Consider the following 16,990-nt stretch of genomic DNA (forward strand, 5'->3'; position numbering starts at 1 on the left):
ACTTTTACTCTGTATGTATCACCCTGCTTTAAATGTGTTTCCTGTAAACAGCATATTGTAGAATTCTAGCTTTTGTTCTAGTCTGCTATCCACCTTTGTTTTATGGGAGAGTTCATCCCATTCACATTTTTGGTTAAAACTACTAATTCTGTATTTTATGCCATCTTATTATCCCCAGATTATGCTTTTCTTTTTCTTTCCTCCCTTCCCCCCCTCCCCAGTATTAAACTTATGGGCACCATTTGCCTCACACAGCAATCCCTCTTTAGAATCCCTCCCACTCCCTTTGAGTACCTTCCCCTTTCTTATACTTTTCCCTTATTTTTTTCTGTATTCCCTTCTATTTAGCTTACTCCTTACTTTTTCACTTTTCCCCTCCCACTTTTCAATGAGGTGGAAGAAATTTTTCTGTAAACCAAATATCTTTGAGCCAAATCTTATGAGAGTAAGATTCATACAATATTCTTACCCCTCCTTTAATTCCCTTAGATATGATAGGTTTCTTTTACCTCTATGTGAGATGTAATTTTCCTCTTTTTGTCTCCCCTTTTCCCTTTTTCTGATACAATCCCCTTTCCAATTCTAATTCCTTTTTTTGTATTATAACAATAAAATCAAATTATACACATGCTTTTTATGTATGTCTGTAACAGAAATACAGTTCTCAAGAGTTCTTTTTATCTTTTATGCTTCTCTTGAGTCCTATATTTGGAGGTCAAATTTTTTGTTTAGCTCTGTTTTTTTTTTTTTTCCATTAGGAATAAATGGAATTCAGCTGGGAAGTTTATTCTTGGCTGCATTCCAAGTTCTTTTGCCTTTTGGAATGTCAGATTCCAAGACCTTCAATCCTTTAATGTGGAAACTGCTAGATCTTGAGTGACCCTTATTGTGGCTCCTCAGTATTTGAATTGTTTTCTTCTGGCTGTTTGTAATATTTCCCCCCTAGTCTGATAGTTCTGAAATTTAGCCACAATATTCCTTGAAGTTTTTATTTTGGGGTCTCTTTCAGAAGGTGTTTGATGAATTCTTTCAATGCCTATTTTACCTTCTGATTCTATTACATCGGGGCAGTTCTCTTTGAGGATTTCCTGTAAAATAGTGTCTAGGCTCTTTTTTTCATCATAATTTTCAGGAAGTCCAATAACCTTCAGATTGTCTCTCTTAGATCTATTTTCTAGTGGTTTTCCAAGTAGATATTTAACTTTTTTTCTATTTTTTCCATATTTTTGGTTTTGCTTGATTAATTCTTGATGTTTCAAAGAATCATTCATTTATATTTGTTCAGTTTTGATTTTTAATGACTTATTTTCTTCATTAACTTTTAAAACTTATTTTTGTATATGTCCAATTGAGTTTTTAACTAAGTTGTTTTGCTCTATGGAATTTTTTCCATTTCACTAATTTTTTTGATGAGTTATTTTATTTTTCCAATTCACATATCCTACTTTTCTGTGAGTTCTTTATCTTTTCCAATTCACAAATTCTGTTTCCTTGGGAGTTCTTTACCTTTTCCAATTTACATTTCAGGAAGTTGTTTTCTTTTTCTACTTTATCAAATTTTTATTTTACTGAGTTATATGCCCTTTCCATACTTTCTTGCAGAGCTTCTCTTTCCTTTCCCCATTTTTCTTCTAGCTCGCTTTTAAAAGCTTTAATAATTTCTTCTTGGAGAGCCTTGTGTGATGGAGACCAGTTTACATCTCCTTTTGGGGTTTTGTCTGGAGACTGTCTGCTATTAGTCTCCTTAGGGTTAGAAATCTGCTTTTTTTCTGTATAGAAGCTATCTGTAGTTAGAGTTTGCTTTGCTTTTTAACTCATTTTTTAAAAGCTCTTGGGTTCTGCCTTCAGGGCAAGAAGGTTACCAGCTTCCTCTACAGGATAGAGACAGAGGGACAGTAGCTGTCCTGTGAAGGGCTGCAAAGAACAGCTGAGCTGCCAAAGTGCAACTGCCCTGAGCAGAGCCCCATGCAGTGAAAGTGTCACTGCCCTGGGCAGAGGCTTGTTGTGCTGAAGAAGTGTGACTGCTCTGGGCAAAACCCCACACTGTGGAATGTGGCTGAGCAGCTGCGCTATGGTCCATTCTGAGTCACTCCTGGTGCTGGATGGGTGTGACCAATCCTGTTAAACTCTGGTGTTTTGAGATACATTCTACCTTTGGCGTTTATGTGACTTCTCTGCTGATCTACGGCTGTGCAACCAAAGCAGAGCAGCCAACATGTGGTAGAGTCCTCCCTGCAAATTCTCCACCTGCAGATTCTGCACTTCATCCTGGTCCACTCAGCATGTGCTAGCCCCCGTGTTCTGCCTCCCTGCTTGTGCTGCGCCCCCTCCCTCATTAGATCAGACCTTTACTGGTGATCTTCCAGATTATTTCCCCAATATTTGTGGATTCTACCAGTTAAGCACTATTTCAGAGTCTGAATTTGGTAATCAGTAAATGAGGGTAGAAGGGAGCTCAGAATGAAGCATGTGTCTTCTCTGCCATCTTGGCTTTCCCTCCCTCCCCCCTCATTAAGTTATTTCTAGAATTAATTTTGGAATGAAAATATTCCATTCAGGTAAAGACAAGAAGGTAAATCAATCGAATTATTAAAATATTTTAAATATAAAAGTGAGAGAGCAAATAACTGCTTAAAACATATGAGCATTTTATCCCCAATTTTTCCATTTCAGTTTGCTGGAATTTCTCAGAGGGTTTCTTTATTCTTTTCTTTTCTTTTTTTCCTTGTTCATAGAAATCAATTGCATAATTGCATTTAAATGTCTACTTTCTTCTTGCATGAACTCAGAAACCTGGTAATATTTCTAAGAAAACAATTTACATGTCTATTTCATTTCTAAATAAAGTTATTGAAATAGAAACTTTCAGAGACACTGGAAGTTAATGGATAACTCCATGTAGACAACTATCTGTCATCATTTTGGCAATTTAAAAATGTAAACTACAAAAAGATGAGTAGATTCTGAATCCCATTTCATGTGACTGTCCCTCCTAGCTAGAAGCCTCTGTCTCTCTAATCCTTCTCAGATAAATTCCTTGAGAAAGGTATCTATACTAGGTTCTTCTAGTTTCTCTCCTCTCACTAATTTCAAAACTTCTGAAAACTAGCTTCCAGCCTCTTCATTCAACTAGCTTCTTTGACCACTTTCTAAATTCTACTCAAACCTTCCCTTCTGCAAGAGTCCTTTCTTGATTAAATTTCCCTCCCTACCTCCACACACACAGAGTCTCTCTTTCAGGACTGTCTTACATTTATAACCTATGTATCTTGTATATAAAGTTATAACATGTTATCTCTTTTATTACAATATAATCTCCTTTAGGACAACTACCATATTTTTCCATTTCTTTGTATCCCCAGTACTCAGCATGTCTTACATATAACAAATGCTTAAGAAAAAAAGCTGACTCACTAAATGATCAAAAAAGAATCACTAAATAGAGTTCTAGTTCAAACAGAATTGTGTTCTCTTCAGAATGAATTCCCCATGTTCCAATTAAGTATTTATATAATAGGCCAAGAATTAACTTAATTCTCAACTATGTAATGGTTGTGCTAGGGAATTATGTCCTATGTAGTCATGTATCAATGGAAGGGATAGAACTTTGTGGTCTGCAAGGCCTAGATGGGCTAATGTGATTTGCAAATTTGATGTCAAAACTGAAAGGCGAATCTACCCTGTGAAAAAACTTATTTCTGTAGTCTATGAGATACTGTTTCAGATACAATATAGAATATTTCATTCTGTCAGCCATCTAAATAAAATAAACTTGATACTATTGGGAATTTTACTCCTGAGACAAGAGATACCAGATTGGGTATTAGACCTAGAGTTATCTCTTATTCTTATGTGAATGACCATCTAGAGGGAGAGCAGAGTTATGTAGCCTTTATCTTGCAGATTCCTGAAAAAGGACAACTAGCATTGGTGTATATAAAATGTATCACCTGCTTCATGATTTATAAATACCTATGCAAGAAAAACAACCAGTTAGAATGATTCCTTGGTTGCTCTGTCATAACTATAATGCAATATGTACATTCTGATGGACCTCTAAATTTTAGATTCTAGACATCACAGAGATACCTATGGCAGACAGCACATTATTCAACAATTATCTATAATAGGGCTACTGATATATTAAATCACATTTAATAACACTAATAATGAAAACAATAACTGATATAATAATATTTACATCATAATTTAACATTTTCAAAGTGCTTCAAACCATTGTTAATTGTTGGCATACAGGAGCCACCTTATAGTGGCTGCTGCAAAATGGATCTCTTATGATCTTATGTGAGAGGATCATACAAAGAGACTGAAAGCAGTTGCTATTCTCTGACCTCTGGACTGAGAGGCAGTTGCGTTGTCTGACTTCTCTCTTCTTCCCTCTGCCTCCAATTTATTTCATTCCCAGTCTGCAATACCTGTCAGCAAAGGCCACCCTGCAACTTCTTCAGATGCTATGATCCATAGCTGTGGAGGCTCTCAGAGAATTGACCTGCCTTTTAACAATTCCCCATTTTTTGTTTTATTGTTATTTCTTCTCCACAGCATGGTCCACACACTGAGGAATACAAGCAGCACTATCACTTCTGGATGATTGTGGCAAGTGTTGATTTTGTGAGCTATCATGGAAGCAAACTCTCAAATGGAGAAGAGGACTATAATCAGAACAGGCATTTAAATCTCTCATCAGTCTCCTGGCTCAGCCCTTTGATGTGTTGGCCCATTTAATTACCCCGACTAAAAAAGTCTTACTGGAGCTGTTCTTCCTTCCTTACCCCGTGGGTTACCAAAGGAACTCTGGAAGAATCCTTCTCACGAACAGCTCTGGAATGCTGCTGGTTCTTGTAATTCTTACGCTTTGTATACCCCATGTTCAGGAACCATATGTTGTAACTGAGATCCATCTGACAATGGCTGCTAGAGATTCAATCCAGACCTGCAGAATGGATCTCCTTTTGTGAAAGGATAATACAAAGAGACTGAGAGGCAGCTGTTGTTCTCTAACTGAGAGGCTGTTGCATTGTCTGACCTCTTTCCTCTTCCCTCTGCCTCCAATTTATTATTGTTATTGGGCAGGTCAATTCTTCAAGAGCCTCCCTAGTTGTGGATCATAGCATCTGAAGGAGTGTCAGGGCAGCCTTTGATGATACAGGTGTTGCAGACTAGGGAATGAAATAAGTTGGAGGCTGAGGGAAGAAGAGAGAGAGATCAGAGAACAGCAACTGCTTTTCAGTCTCCCTGTATCATCCTCTCACACGAGGATGCTGCAGGTCTGGGTCGGATCTCCAGCAGCCACTGTCAAGTGGCTCCCATGTATTCCAACAATTAATTGCTTGGTTTTGGATCTTTACTGACAACCTGGCATGTCTCTTATTGGATTAATACCTCATATCTTGAAATATAGCTCAAATTTGACCTAGGATATTCATAGCTTAGCTATATTCTCCCCTTGGTTAACCTCCTGATCTTTTTCATTCACTCTCTGTAACTACTCATCCCTAGATTATTAGATCTGTGGTTCTCTGACAATGTCAAAACATATAGCATTTGCCTAACTTCATAGGACAGCCTGGCTCCCAGAACTAGACATTCTCTTATATGGTTTGTCTGACTCTCCCCGATTCCCAATTTTGAAAATAATAAACTGTTAGGCAGAAATAAATGAGCAAAGACTACTGATGATTTAAAGATTCTGCCATACAAGGCACCAAACCAATTCTGAAAAGATGTCAAGTCAAATTAAAATCCTATTTGTAGGCATACAGCTTGTTAAGACTGAATTGAAGGAGGTGGTCTGCCTGATTGACTACAGCTCATTAAGCAGTGTTGTAAACTATAGTAAAAACATTTGTAGGAACCAGTTGTCCCACAAGAACAGATATAAATGCTCTTGGGTTGTGCTTGTCTACATATGGCTTCTGCTCAGAAGTAGGCTGTTGAGTGGTTTTTAATGATTGGCTATTTGATTTTTAAAATAGGATATATTTAGCTGTGATATCTCAATGATAGCTGTAAATATAAAAAAAAATTATAAGTGCAGAAAGATATTCCTCTGTTCTTCTATTTGGCATTGCTTCTGTTACCTAGGAACAAAATTTTTATGACTAAAAAACAAGAATAAGGAAATTCTCAAAGTCTAAGTTAACCAAGTCAAATAGCATTTCATATAACTGTATAACTTGAACAAAAATAACCAAAAACATCTTGTTAATTGGTATGATGTGAGTAAAAGCCCTTCTTCTAGAAATTTCTTAAATTAACTAGATAAATTGAGAGGTTAAATGATTGGTTATAATTCTAACCCTATAAAATTAACATAATTTTTTAAAATTCTAAGCTTTTTTAAATTCAGAGCAAGATATGTAGTTAACTAAATAATTGATTAAATATGGGAGCATTTTTAAAAGCCTGTGGTAATTCTTATAAGACATTCAAAATTGATACTTGTGGTAGGAATATCAACTCCTCAAAAAATGTATTTAATTTTAAAAATCAGCAGTTTATAGTAGGATTAGGGGGCTGGATATATTTGAGGTAGAAACTGTAAGAAGCCAGCTAGTAGGAGGTCTAGGATTTTATTCTCTAGGCCATGTCAAGAAGTAAACAAAAAGATATTCATTGTACACACCCTGCTCATAGTGTCCTGAGTAATAATATGTGGAAACTTGGCAGATTTCTCTAATTATGAATCAAAATAATATGAATATTCTGCTATTTGCTTATAATCTTATATTTTATTTGTAGATGATATATCCTCTTAGTAAATAATTGGAAAATTAATTTTGGTTGATTAAGATATTGAACAGTGTCCTAATATTTCTATTTTGCTATAAATCATAGTTTGATATTCTACACAAATGGGTATATAAAAACTATGTATTGATATGTGGTGAATGGGGAAAATCTACTCTATTGGCCATTCTTTAGAAAAGTTGAAGGAAAATTGTTCTTTTTGTGGAACAAAGTCATCCTTCACATTTTCAAAGACATTAACTAGAGTGCTGCCAATCTTAATTTAAATCATAGAATATTAGAATTAAAAGGAAACATAGAAAATGGAAAAGACAGAGTAGGGGAGATATATCATAACTACATTGAACTATCTGAAAGTCTGTTCAGTTATCTTGTTTTCTTAGGGGCAGTTTTTAGGTTTGTTTTTTTAGAAGCAGATAAATGGTGCAGAGACCACTAGCACATTGGGCCTGAAGTAAAAATCTGAGTGCAAATTTGGGGTCAGACACATATTAGTTGTGTATCCTGGAAAAATCACTTAATCTCTGTTTGCCTCAGTTTTTTTTTAATCTGTTTAATTTTAAGCGATATCAGTGGGAATAATAATAGCACCTATCTAAAAGTATTGTTTTAAGGTTTAAGTTAGATGATAATTGTCAAGTACCCAGAACAGTTCCTGGCATATAGTAAACATTATAGTAAATGTTAGCTATTATGGTTATTATTAACTTTGTCCCAGAAAACATTAGGCATGTAGAATTTGTAAAGAAATTAATTTAGGCTTTGTGGTTGGAAAATTTTCCAGACAGAACTATCTATCAATTAAATTAATTGTTTCAAACAAAAATTAGATAACCACTTAATGAAAATTATATAGATGGTGTTTTTGTTTATACATTGGTCATGTTAAATGATGTCCGATGTTCTTTTCAACTCTGATATCTGTGATTCTCTGATTCTGTACTATTTCCAATTTTTTACTTTATAGATGAAACAATTGAGGTACATAAAGAGGAAATAACTGCTACAAGATCAAAGACAAATCTGGTATATTATGTATCAGCTTTGGCAGCTTAGTCAAAAATACAAGTTTTATAATTAGTTCTCTGTTCTTCCTAGAGAGTCAGGGGAACTAGGTTCAAATCCCATTCCTTGCTATTTGTATGAGTTTAATTAAGCATGTCAAGTAATTGTGCCCCTATCTCCAAATCTATTCAATGACAAAATTGGGCTAGATAGATAAGAACTCTAATCTGTAAGTGGAGGCCAAAACAAATGAATCAATTTCAAACATTCATAATGATAGATCTTAAATAGAATATAGTGAATGCTCCCACAAGCCATATAAGGATAGTTTTAAATACAGTGATTTGTTATATGTTCCTTTAAAAAAGTAGTGATCTCAGTACTGTAGTTCATAAGAAACCTAAAAAAAAAATTTCATCTCAAACAGATTCACATGAAAAATTTCCCCCATCCCTAGAGTTTCATCTCTTGAGGTGAGTTTACATGAGTTGATATGATCTCCAAAGTAAAGTGAAAGATTGGTTGTGCTCGTTCCATCCATCAAAGTCTCATTTGTGCAAGACAGAACTTTCTAAGGCAGTATATTGAATTCAAATGTGGCTCCAATGTTCAGGATGCTATTGAGCTTAATACAATTTTACTATGTTAATTTCCAAAAAGAAAAAAATGAATCTGCAATTTTTAACATACTTTCTTTAACTTTAATTGCTGTTTTAATTTATGGCTCCACAGTCACAAAACATTTGTTATTAAAATACTAAAAACAAAACCTTGTTAAACACCTACACTATAAATCTTGAAAAAAATGATTTTGTTTCTTTAATCACTAAAATAGGGAACTCAATATCCAGAGGTATCACACATCCACTACATAATGCATTGTGTTAGGAATCTTGACTGAGATAAGTTATGGTTACATTTTAAAAAGTACATCATTATTTTCCAGCATCATTTACCTTTTTTTGTTGAGGCAGCAGCAACCTCTGCTTTGCTTCGCTCAGTTTCTGCAAATTCAGATATTCAAGGAATGAAAAATTAGTATCAGTGATGCCAGATCAATACTTTATATTATTATAATGCAGATCAGGATTAAGCTGCACAAACAGAACAGAACTCAAGACATTGGAAAGCAAAGTAAGAGATGGAAAAAGCAAAAAGCGATATCAGGTTATTTACTAAGGGATTTTCATTAATAACTTGATGAAAGTATATGATGACAAATACTCTATAATATTGAAAAAGGAGGCTAATAGAAGGGGAAAACGCACAGGAAAAATCATCTCTATACTGTCATACATAATATGCAAAAAATAAACTAATAACAAGTAATTTCAAAGGATATCAAGATCACTCTCGGGAGAATTTCTGTTTTTTTTTTTTTATTTGAAGGAAAATGTCTACTGGAGCTCACTAAAGCAGCCTAACATGAGTATCATAATAGATATTGTTCTTGGAAAAAAATGATTAGACTATTTGTTATTTGTGAGAAAATAAATATATTTCTTAAAATGCCAGTTGTAAAACAAAGATGAGATTTTTATTTAAATGTTGTATAAACTAACAGTAAAAAAGTGATCCTTCCATTTCCAACCTCACTCCATTTTCTTCAGCACAATTTGCAGTACAAATTTCCACCTGTTTTTCTACATGTGAACTCTGCTCCTACTTGTGCCATACTAACCATATTGTTCCCTGATATGTTGATCTAGAGCTTATATATAACTTTATGTTTGGATTTCTCTGCATATCAAACTATATCCTTCTATTCAGATTTTGAACTCAAGTTCTTCCAGTTCTGATCTGATATTTTGAACACTGAAATTGACTTAATTCTTAGGAATTATGCTAAATATAGCACATGATAAGCCTAGAACAAATCCTAGACCTGATTAAATTTTCCCCCAGTAGTCATATTATTACTGAAATTATTATATTATATATATTCAATTATATATATTATAATATATATATGCTTAATCTGTATATATTATGTATACTCGGTTATATTTTATATACTCAATATACTCAAATTATCATATTACTCAAATTATAAAACACTATATAAATGCTAGCAATTATTTTAAGACATACTCTTGCTACCTGTTTTATTCTTAATCACTTTCATATTGAATTAAATGTCTTTTATTTCACTATAAATAAGAAAACTAACTTCAGAGTGGAATATCTCGATGGATTGTGAATTAAGACTATAAATTCTGAGGCTAAGTTGAAATCAACATCCTTTTTAAGTCAAGACTAACAAGGCAGCTGAAGTAGGAAAGTAGGTGGAATAGGTTCCAAGTTGCAATTAATATATAAAACAGAGTTAAGAACTAGGTATTTCAAATTATTTTGAAATAACCAAATTGAAGATGCAAAATATTCAATGACAACCTCCCCCTCCCCATCAGATGGGGTCTTGTAACTGAATATGGGAGTCATGTACTTATGATTTGTTATCAAGATATGTTTGATTTGTATACATTTTATATGCCCATACACCCTGGGCCATGTAAAAATTTCTCAGACACAAAGGGATCATGAGTGGAAAAGGTTTAAGATGCCCTGAATTATATTGCTTAGCAATTAGCAGGGAGTAAATCTACAAATGAAGAAGATACAAAATAAAGCCAAGTTTCAGGACAACGAATCAGATTGAATGGCAGAGAAAAAATGCAAGAAATCTTTGGAATAGAGAATTGTCAAGGTTAGTGATGTGATAAACTTGTTCTTGGCTTAGCTGCACCATCTCTTGCTATCAAAGGTGCTTGGCTATACCTTCATTTTTCCTATCTAACCCACTGAAGCTGAGTTTTGAAACAGTTCTGACAAATGGTTACTTTTTATTCCTTACTGGTAAAAAGGTCCTTTTAGCAACTAAGGCTACATTAATAGAAAGGACTTGAAGTTGATGGCAAAACAGCTTCAGATCCTGGAAAGGATAACAGGACATGTTCAAGTCTTTCAGTCATTTGGAAATTTTGCTATGAATCACCTCTTTATAGATCTTTAACTTGAGCTGCTGATGCTCTGACATCACCATCTGTCTTGAGATGTTAAGTGTGTATGTCTGTGTGAGGTGGGGTATGAAGGAGAAAGGTAATAATTTTGATTCATTATTATGGGAACGTTGTGTTTCTTGCACAGTGTGCTTCCTTGGCAGTTTGGTGATGTCTTTCAAATTTTTATTGCAAATGGAAATACTTGACTTTTTAAAGGTCTTCTTGAGAATGGGCCAATCATTTTCAAGCTTATCTTTAATCCATAGCTCTGTGCTGACTCTCTAAAATTACTCATAATCTCTTGTGCATACCTTTGTATATGCAATTCCATAACATAAGCATTACCATAAAAAAGAACGCCTCAAGATTTATAGTTCAAGAAATCTTTAGGTTCATCTCAAGACTAGGATAGAAGCATTCATGAAAACTGTAACCATGTCATTAAATGATTTATTTCCATTTTTTCCTCTCCATATACCCACTAAACAAAACAAACAAATAAATAAGCAATCCCCAAAGTCAGACATTGTACACAGCATATTATGAAATGTTAGCTATTTCTATCTGTTTTATTTGTATATTTATTAGAATCATGATTGATGTCTAGGCAGCTATAATCCTGTAGAAAAATATAAACCCTTTTAGACCATGCATATTTTTTCAGGCTTGCCTATAAATCTAATATGTAAAAGCTTGAATAGCTAGAAACAATCTCTCCCTAAAAGCAAATTTATATCATAATAAGGAAAACAATTTCTATTTCTTGGCATCTGCCAGGTTCTTATCTAATCTAGCTAGACCAACAAATCAATTCAACTTTTCCTTCAAGTTATACATAGAATCATTGCCAATCTCCACCATTTCAAAGGCTGAATAATAGCCTATGTACCAATCAAAATTTCCTTATTTAAAGACAAACACAAACTTTATAAGGATCATTAATAATATATGTCCATCTTCCTTTAGTTAAAGATAACCTTATGTAGGGATATAGAAGGCACTTTAGTCCTGGCTACATTGAATTGCTTAATAGATTGAAGATGGGATTACTATTTGCTTCAGTCAAGGATATTATTGCATGACATTATAGGGGTTAATTCAAACTATAGCACGCAAAAAGAGGAAAAAAAAACAACTTGCACATTGACATTCCACAGAAATCTATACATGAACAAATTAACATTAAAAACAAAATATCTAAAGACAAAAGTTCCCTCTTAGGGAAGGCATGGATTAAATATTTTTTAAAGTATCATTCTAGTGTAACATGTTCACAGCAAAGAGAGCATCTCCTAGAAATTAATACAATATTATTAATTTTGCCCAAAGCAAAAGGGATGAAACAAATACTTGAAAATAAGCTTCCACATTTATATAAAACATGCAAAAATTGTATTAAACATACTTGATTTCACTTGTTTTTCACTTAGAGCTGTTAAAGAAAAATAATATTTACATCAGTTAATATCTTATTTTGTTTCTTTTTACACTCTTTATTATTAAGGTTATTTTATTTTTTAAAAGACTAGATTCAAAACTTTAGAAAATTTTAAAAAGTCTTCAACAGATTAATGAAAGATATACTGTTTTATTATTTTATATCTGATGTCCTCCAAAAGTTTTAGAAAATTTAGAAAAGCTTAAAATTAGGCTTTTCCTAGTTTTGAAATTATTTTAAAATTATGTCCTCTACTAGTTATTTAAGAGTTTTCTTAGGTTTATTTTGTCTCAAAAATTGGTCTGTCTATATAAAGTTTTTTTATCTCTAATTGATTGCTATTAATGAATATGTTGATTATTCATAGAGTCATTCCTTCCCCCAAAACTTGCTTATTTAAAATATGATTTTTCTCTTCTCTAAAAATAGAATTTTGTAACACATCAAAATTTGATTTATTTTTGTTTTTAATGTCATAAACCTTTTGGTAGTTATATAAGATGGAAATCTTTCTCTAAAGACAATTTACATGAAGCATAAACTGCTGCTGAAATAAGGTAGTGGCTTTAAGAAGGAAGAGAATGTACAGGACATAAATTGACCAAACCAGCTATTTCACTTTCTGAATACATAAATGATGTTCTCTTCAGGTTAGGTACATAGTTATAATAAGGAACAGATATAGAAAGAATGTTATGTCTTTGATCTATAGTACATTAAACAGCAAGAAGTGAAAAGAGAATCTTTTCTACATGAAATTGCCAAACTATGTAACATGTATGACACAAGCAGAAGAAAATTAGTAGAGGAATTCAGTAATTCATAGGAAAGATAACTTGGAGAAGAAATTATCTAAATATTTGTTTAAAATACGGGAAATAAAATACATTAGATATCTCTCAATGGTTAATATCACCCAATTAGTATCATGGAATCTTGGTAGAATATGACATCACTAAAAAAAAAAAGATTGGGCATTTTTTTTTCTAATAGAATAGATTAGACAAAATGGTATAGAGGAGTATTGCATATCATTATACAAAATTACAAAAACTATGCTTTTCAAGATAAGAGCAAAGGTCTGGTTTTCCATGTGATTTATTGGTATGTGTTACTCCCAGAATCCATCAGATTCAGAGCAGTGACACAGTCATAGATTTGTCTAGGAAAAAGTATGGCTTGCCCAAAGCCACAAGGTAAATATGTATCAGAAAGAGGATTAGAATTCTGATTCTTCTTCACTTCAACACTGAGGATGCCCACTAATTGGGGAATGTTTTAATGAGTTGTAATATATAATTGTCATGAAATATTATTGTGGAATGAGAAATGACAAAGGAGGTGGTTTGAGAAAAACCTGGGAAGACTTATATGAACTGATGCAGATTATAGTGAATAAAAATAGAAAATTATTGTACATAAGAAGAGCAATATTGTAATGGTGATCAACTGTGACCTAAGTTCTCTGATCAATTCATTGATCCAGAGTTTAAAGAACTCATATTGAAAAATGTTCTCCTCTTCCAGAGACAGAACTAATGAATTCTGAGTGCAAGTTGAAGTATAATTTTTTCACTTAATTTTTATCTTGTTTCTTTTGCAACATAGCTACCATAAAACTATTTTTGCATGATTTTTACATACAAAATTTATATCATATTGCTTGTCTTCTCAATGAATGGGGGTACTAGATGGAGGGAGATAATGTGGATTGCAATTTTTTTAAAAAAATGAATGTTTAGATAAATAGATAAAATTATTGGGTCTCTATCCACTATGATATAGTATATATAATTTTCTAATATTAATATTAAGTATAAATATACATTAATCTAATAATATGAAATAAATGTTAAACACACATTTATATATACATCACACACATACACATATACACATTATATAGAGATAAAAAGAGAAAGAGGAAGAAAGAGAAGGAAGAATAGAGGAAGGGAGAGAGAGGGAAAAAGAGAGACAACACTAGGAAGTACAAGAAAGATATCAATGTAAGGGAAACAGGAGCTTTTTAAGAGCAAAGTTCTGTTTACACCATTTCAGGTAACACTCAGCAAGTGATCAACAATTACTGGCAGATCATTTACTTTTCCCAAATATCTTTAACTCTCTAACACTTCTTCCTTGCAACAAAACATATCAGATGTAGAGAAAATAAAGCTCAAAGTACAAGATGGGGAAAACCATAATTAAAGCAAAAACCTTGACAACAAAGAGCCTTAATATCTAGAGGTTTTATTTAGTATGCCTCACCTTAATAGTCATATTCTTTCAAGGAAATTCATAGACTAGTCTTGGAACTCTAAGCCACATGTGGGGACCACCTTTGAATCAGTGACTCTCTCTCCTTTTACTTCATAACAGACATTAACCTGTGACTTTTTCCTTTGTTGTTTATTTATTTGGTTGAAGAGAAGAAGGTTGGGAATGTGCTATTTTATAAGTCTTATAGCATCTTATGATTTTTCTTTCCTAAAAGATTTATATTCACAATTACCAAAGGAAAAAAATAACATAATCTTACCAGAAGCTTCTTTTTTTGTTGATTTTGCTGTAACAAAGAATAATGAGCTCATGCTTAATTGGAACTTGAAGTAAACAACTAGTGAAATTGAGAAATTAAAACATTTTGAATATTTACCTGGTTCCACATGTTTGTCTTTTTTTTCTTGTTCTGAGAAAAAAAAAGTTTATATTGATCATAGTGCCTGGTTTTCTCCCAAATCAATTTTATTCTTACATATATTTTGTTGGGTTTTTGGTTTTTGTTTTGGACTTTTTTTTATAGAAAGACACGTGTATATGAATACAAAATATTAATACAATAAATAACGATTATACAAACAAACTGGATCACATAATGCATATTATTCTTCTCTGGCTTCTTTTCTCTCATCTATTCCCTGAAAATTTCTCCATAAAATAAAATTATTTAATTATTTCAAATAGTAAATACTTGAAATTTGAAATAGCCATAAAAGTACTAATCAAAGGCAACATTGTGGTTTGGAGGTAATCATGAGTTCCTAAAGGCTATGTGAATGAAAATAATATTTGAAAGCTGGGAAGGTTTCAAGTAAATGAATGTACCTGAAATCTGAAGACTAATTTAGCTAAATAATAAAGTTTCTTAAAGAAATATGTAAAATCTTGGATCTGATGTAGTTTGGATTTTTAAAAGTATAACAGTCAAGAATTATTGCCCAAATTGAATAAGATGAAATGTAATAGAGATTAATATAAAGTTCTATAACTTCAGATATATATATTATTGGATGAGGAAAGCACAAGTGGACAACAGCTTCTGTTGCAACTTAAGGTAAGCCAATAATGTGGCATGGTTACCAAAAAGAGTCAATGCTCTCCTTGGCTGCATTTAAGAGGATACAGTGTTTTGAAAGAGCACTTGAACAATATACTGTCTTAAATTCTGGGCATCACATTTTAGGAAAGCCATAGCTAAGCTAAAATGTGTTTAAGATGTTAATAAGACTGGAAGATATGTTACATGAAGACTGGCTTAAGAGCTAGCCTAGAGAAGAGATGACTTAGGGAAATTGAATAGCTATTTACAAATAGTTGAAACGCCGTCATGTCAAAGAGGCCTTAGTCTTGTTTTTATACCAGAAGGCAAAAATACAAGCAAATGAAGAGAGTTAAAAAAAAAGGCAGATATAACCTTGATATTCGGAAATGATTCTTAACAATTATAGTTAGCCAAAGTTTTATGAACTATCTTGGAAAGTATCAGGTTCTCCTTTAGAGAGGGAGAAGCTAGACAACCTCTTAGTGGGGTTATTGGAAGGGAAAAAAGAAGTTTAGATCTGGACTAAAAAATGTATAGGTTAGGATAGAAATCTAGCTTCTAGATCATGAGATTCGATGAGCGGCTTACCACCAGAAAGCAAATCATCAGGCCAGGAATTCTCTGGCTATTTCAATCCATGAAGTAAAGCCAAATATAGAATTACTATCTTGTGGCAATAGAAAAGGTTGCTGTAATTGTGATGCCGAAGAAGACTTTTGAGAGTCTACTGAATAAATAGCAAGGAGATCAAATCAGTCAATCCTTAAACAAAATAATTCAGGCTATTCATTGGAAGGTCACATATAAGGATAAAATGAGATAATAATTGTAAAGCATTATGCGCAGTATCTGGCATAAATATTTCTTTCCTTTCTTCCCTTCTTCTTTCCACTATATCATGCTGCCTTACAAAGAAGAAACAGAAATTTTATGAACAAAAACTATCAAAATAACTCAACTTGTATCTTCATTCTTAGAAACCATAATGAAAAGGATGGGAACTGGGGAGAATGGTGAAAAATATGTTGGGAAATATGGTTCAGAATTAAGATGTTAAAACTGTCAAAGGCTTGCTTCTCATCTAGTCAGAAAATTTATGATGGCATGAAAATGTACTTTAAGCAGAAAGTTAGAAGAGCACATGTTTTAACAATTTAAAATTTTAAGAAAATAGAAAGCTTAATGATGTGGGAATCTATTTAAGATCTGTGGATAGTTAGCAATCTGACCCTGGAGGAATAGGAAGGAAGGAAGGAAGGAAGGAAGGAAGGAAGGAAGGAAGGAAGGAAGGAAGGAAGGAAGGAAGGAAGGAAGGAAGGAAGGAAAGAAAGAAGAAAGGGAGGAAGGAAGGATTTATTAAGTGCTTACTATTTACAAAGCATTGTGTTGAGTACTGCTGATACAAATAGAAAACAAGACAGTTCTTGCTCTTAAAGAAGGTCTTTAATATCG

The 16,990-nt window shown here is 33.0% G+C and overlaps 1 protein-coding gene across 24 annotated transcripts in view; it reads right to left on the minus strand.

Moving 5' to 3' along the window:
• TRDN (triadin) overlaps positions 1 to 16,990 on the minus strand; it is a 517,197-nt gene that overhangs the window by 139,653 nt on the left and 360,554 nt on the right. For 22 of the 24 annotated variants that reach the window (XM_051997667.1, XM_051997666.1, XM_051997657.1 and 19 more), the window contains 4 exons: positions 14,873 to 14,905; positions 14,756 to 14,782; positions 12,184 to 12,210; positions 8,733 to 8,780 (listed from right to left, as the gene is read on the minus strand). In XM_051997667.1, the coding sequence (XP_051853627.1) occupies positions 8,733 to 8,780; positions 12,184 to 12,210; positions 14,756 to 14,782; positions 14,873 to 14,905 (135 nt within the window). The remainder of the gene's footprint in view (positions 1 to 8,732; positions 8,781 to 12,183; positions 12,211 to 14,755; positions 14,783 to 14,872; positions 14,906 to 16,990) is intronic. The other 2 variants (XM_051997655.1, XM_051997656.1) reach the window with 1 other exon arrangement.

This window comes from Antechinus flavipes, chromosome 4 (genome assembly GCF_016432865.1).
Source record: "Antechinus flavipes isolate AdamAnt ecotype Samford, QLD, Australia chromosome 4, AdamAnt_v2, whole genome shotgun sequence".
Lineage (NCBI taxonomy): Eukaryota > Metazoa > Chordata > Mammalia > Dasyuromorphia > Dasyuridae > Antechinus > Antechinus flavipes.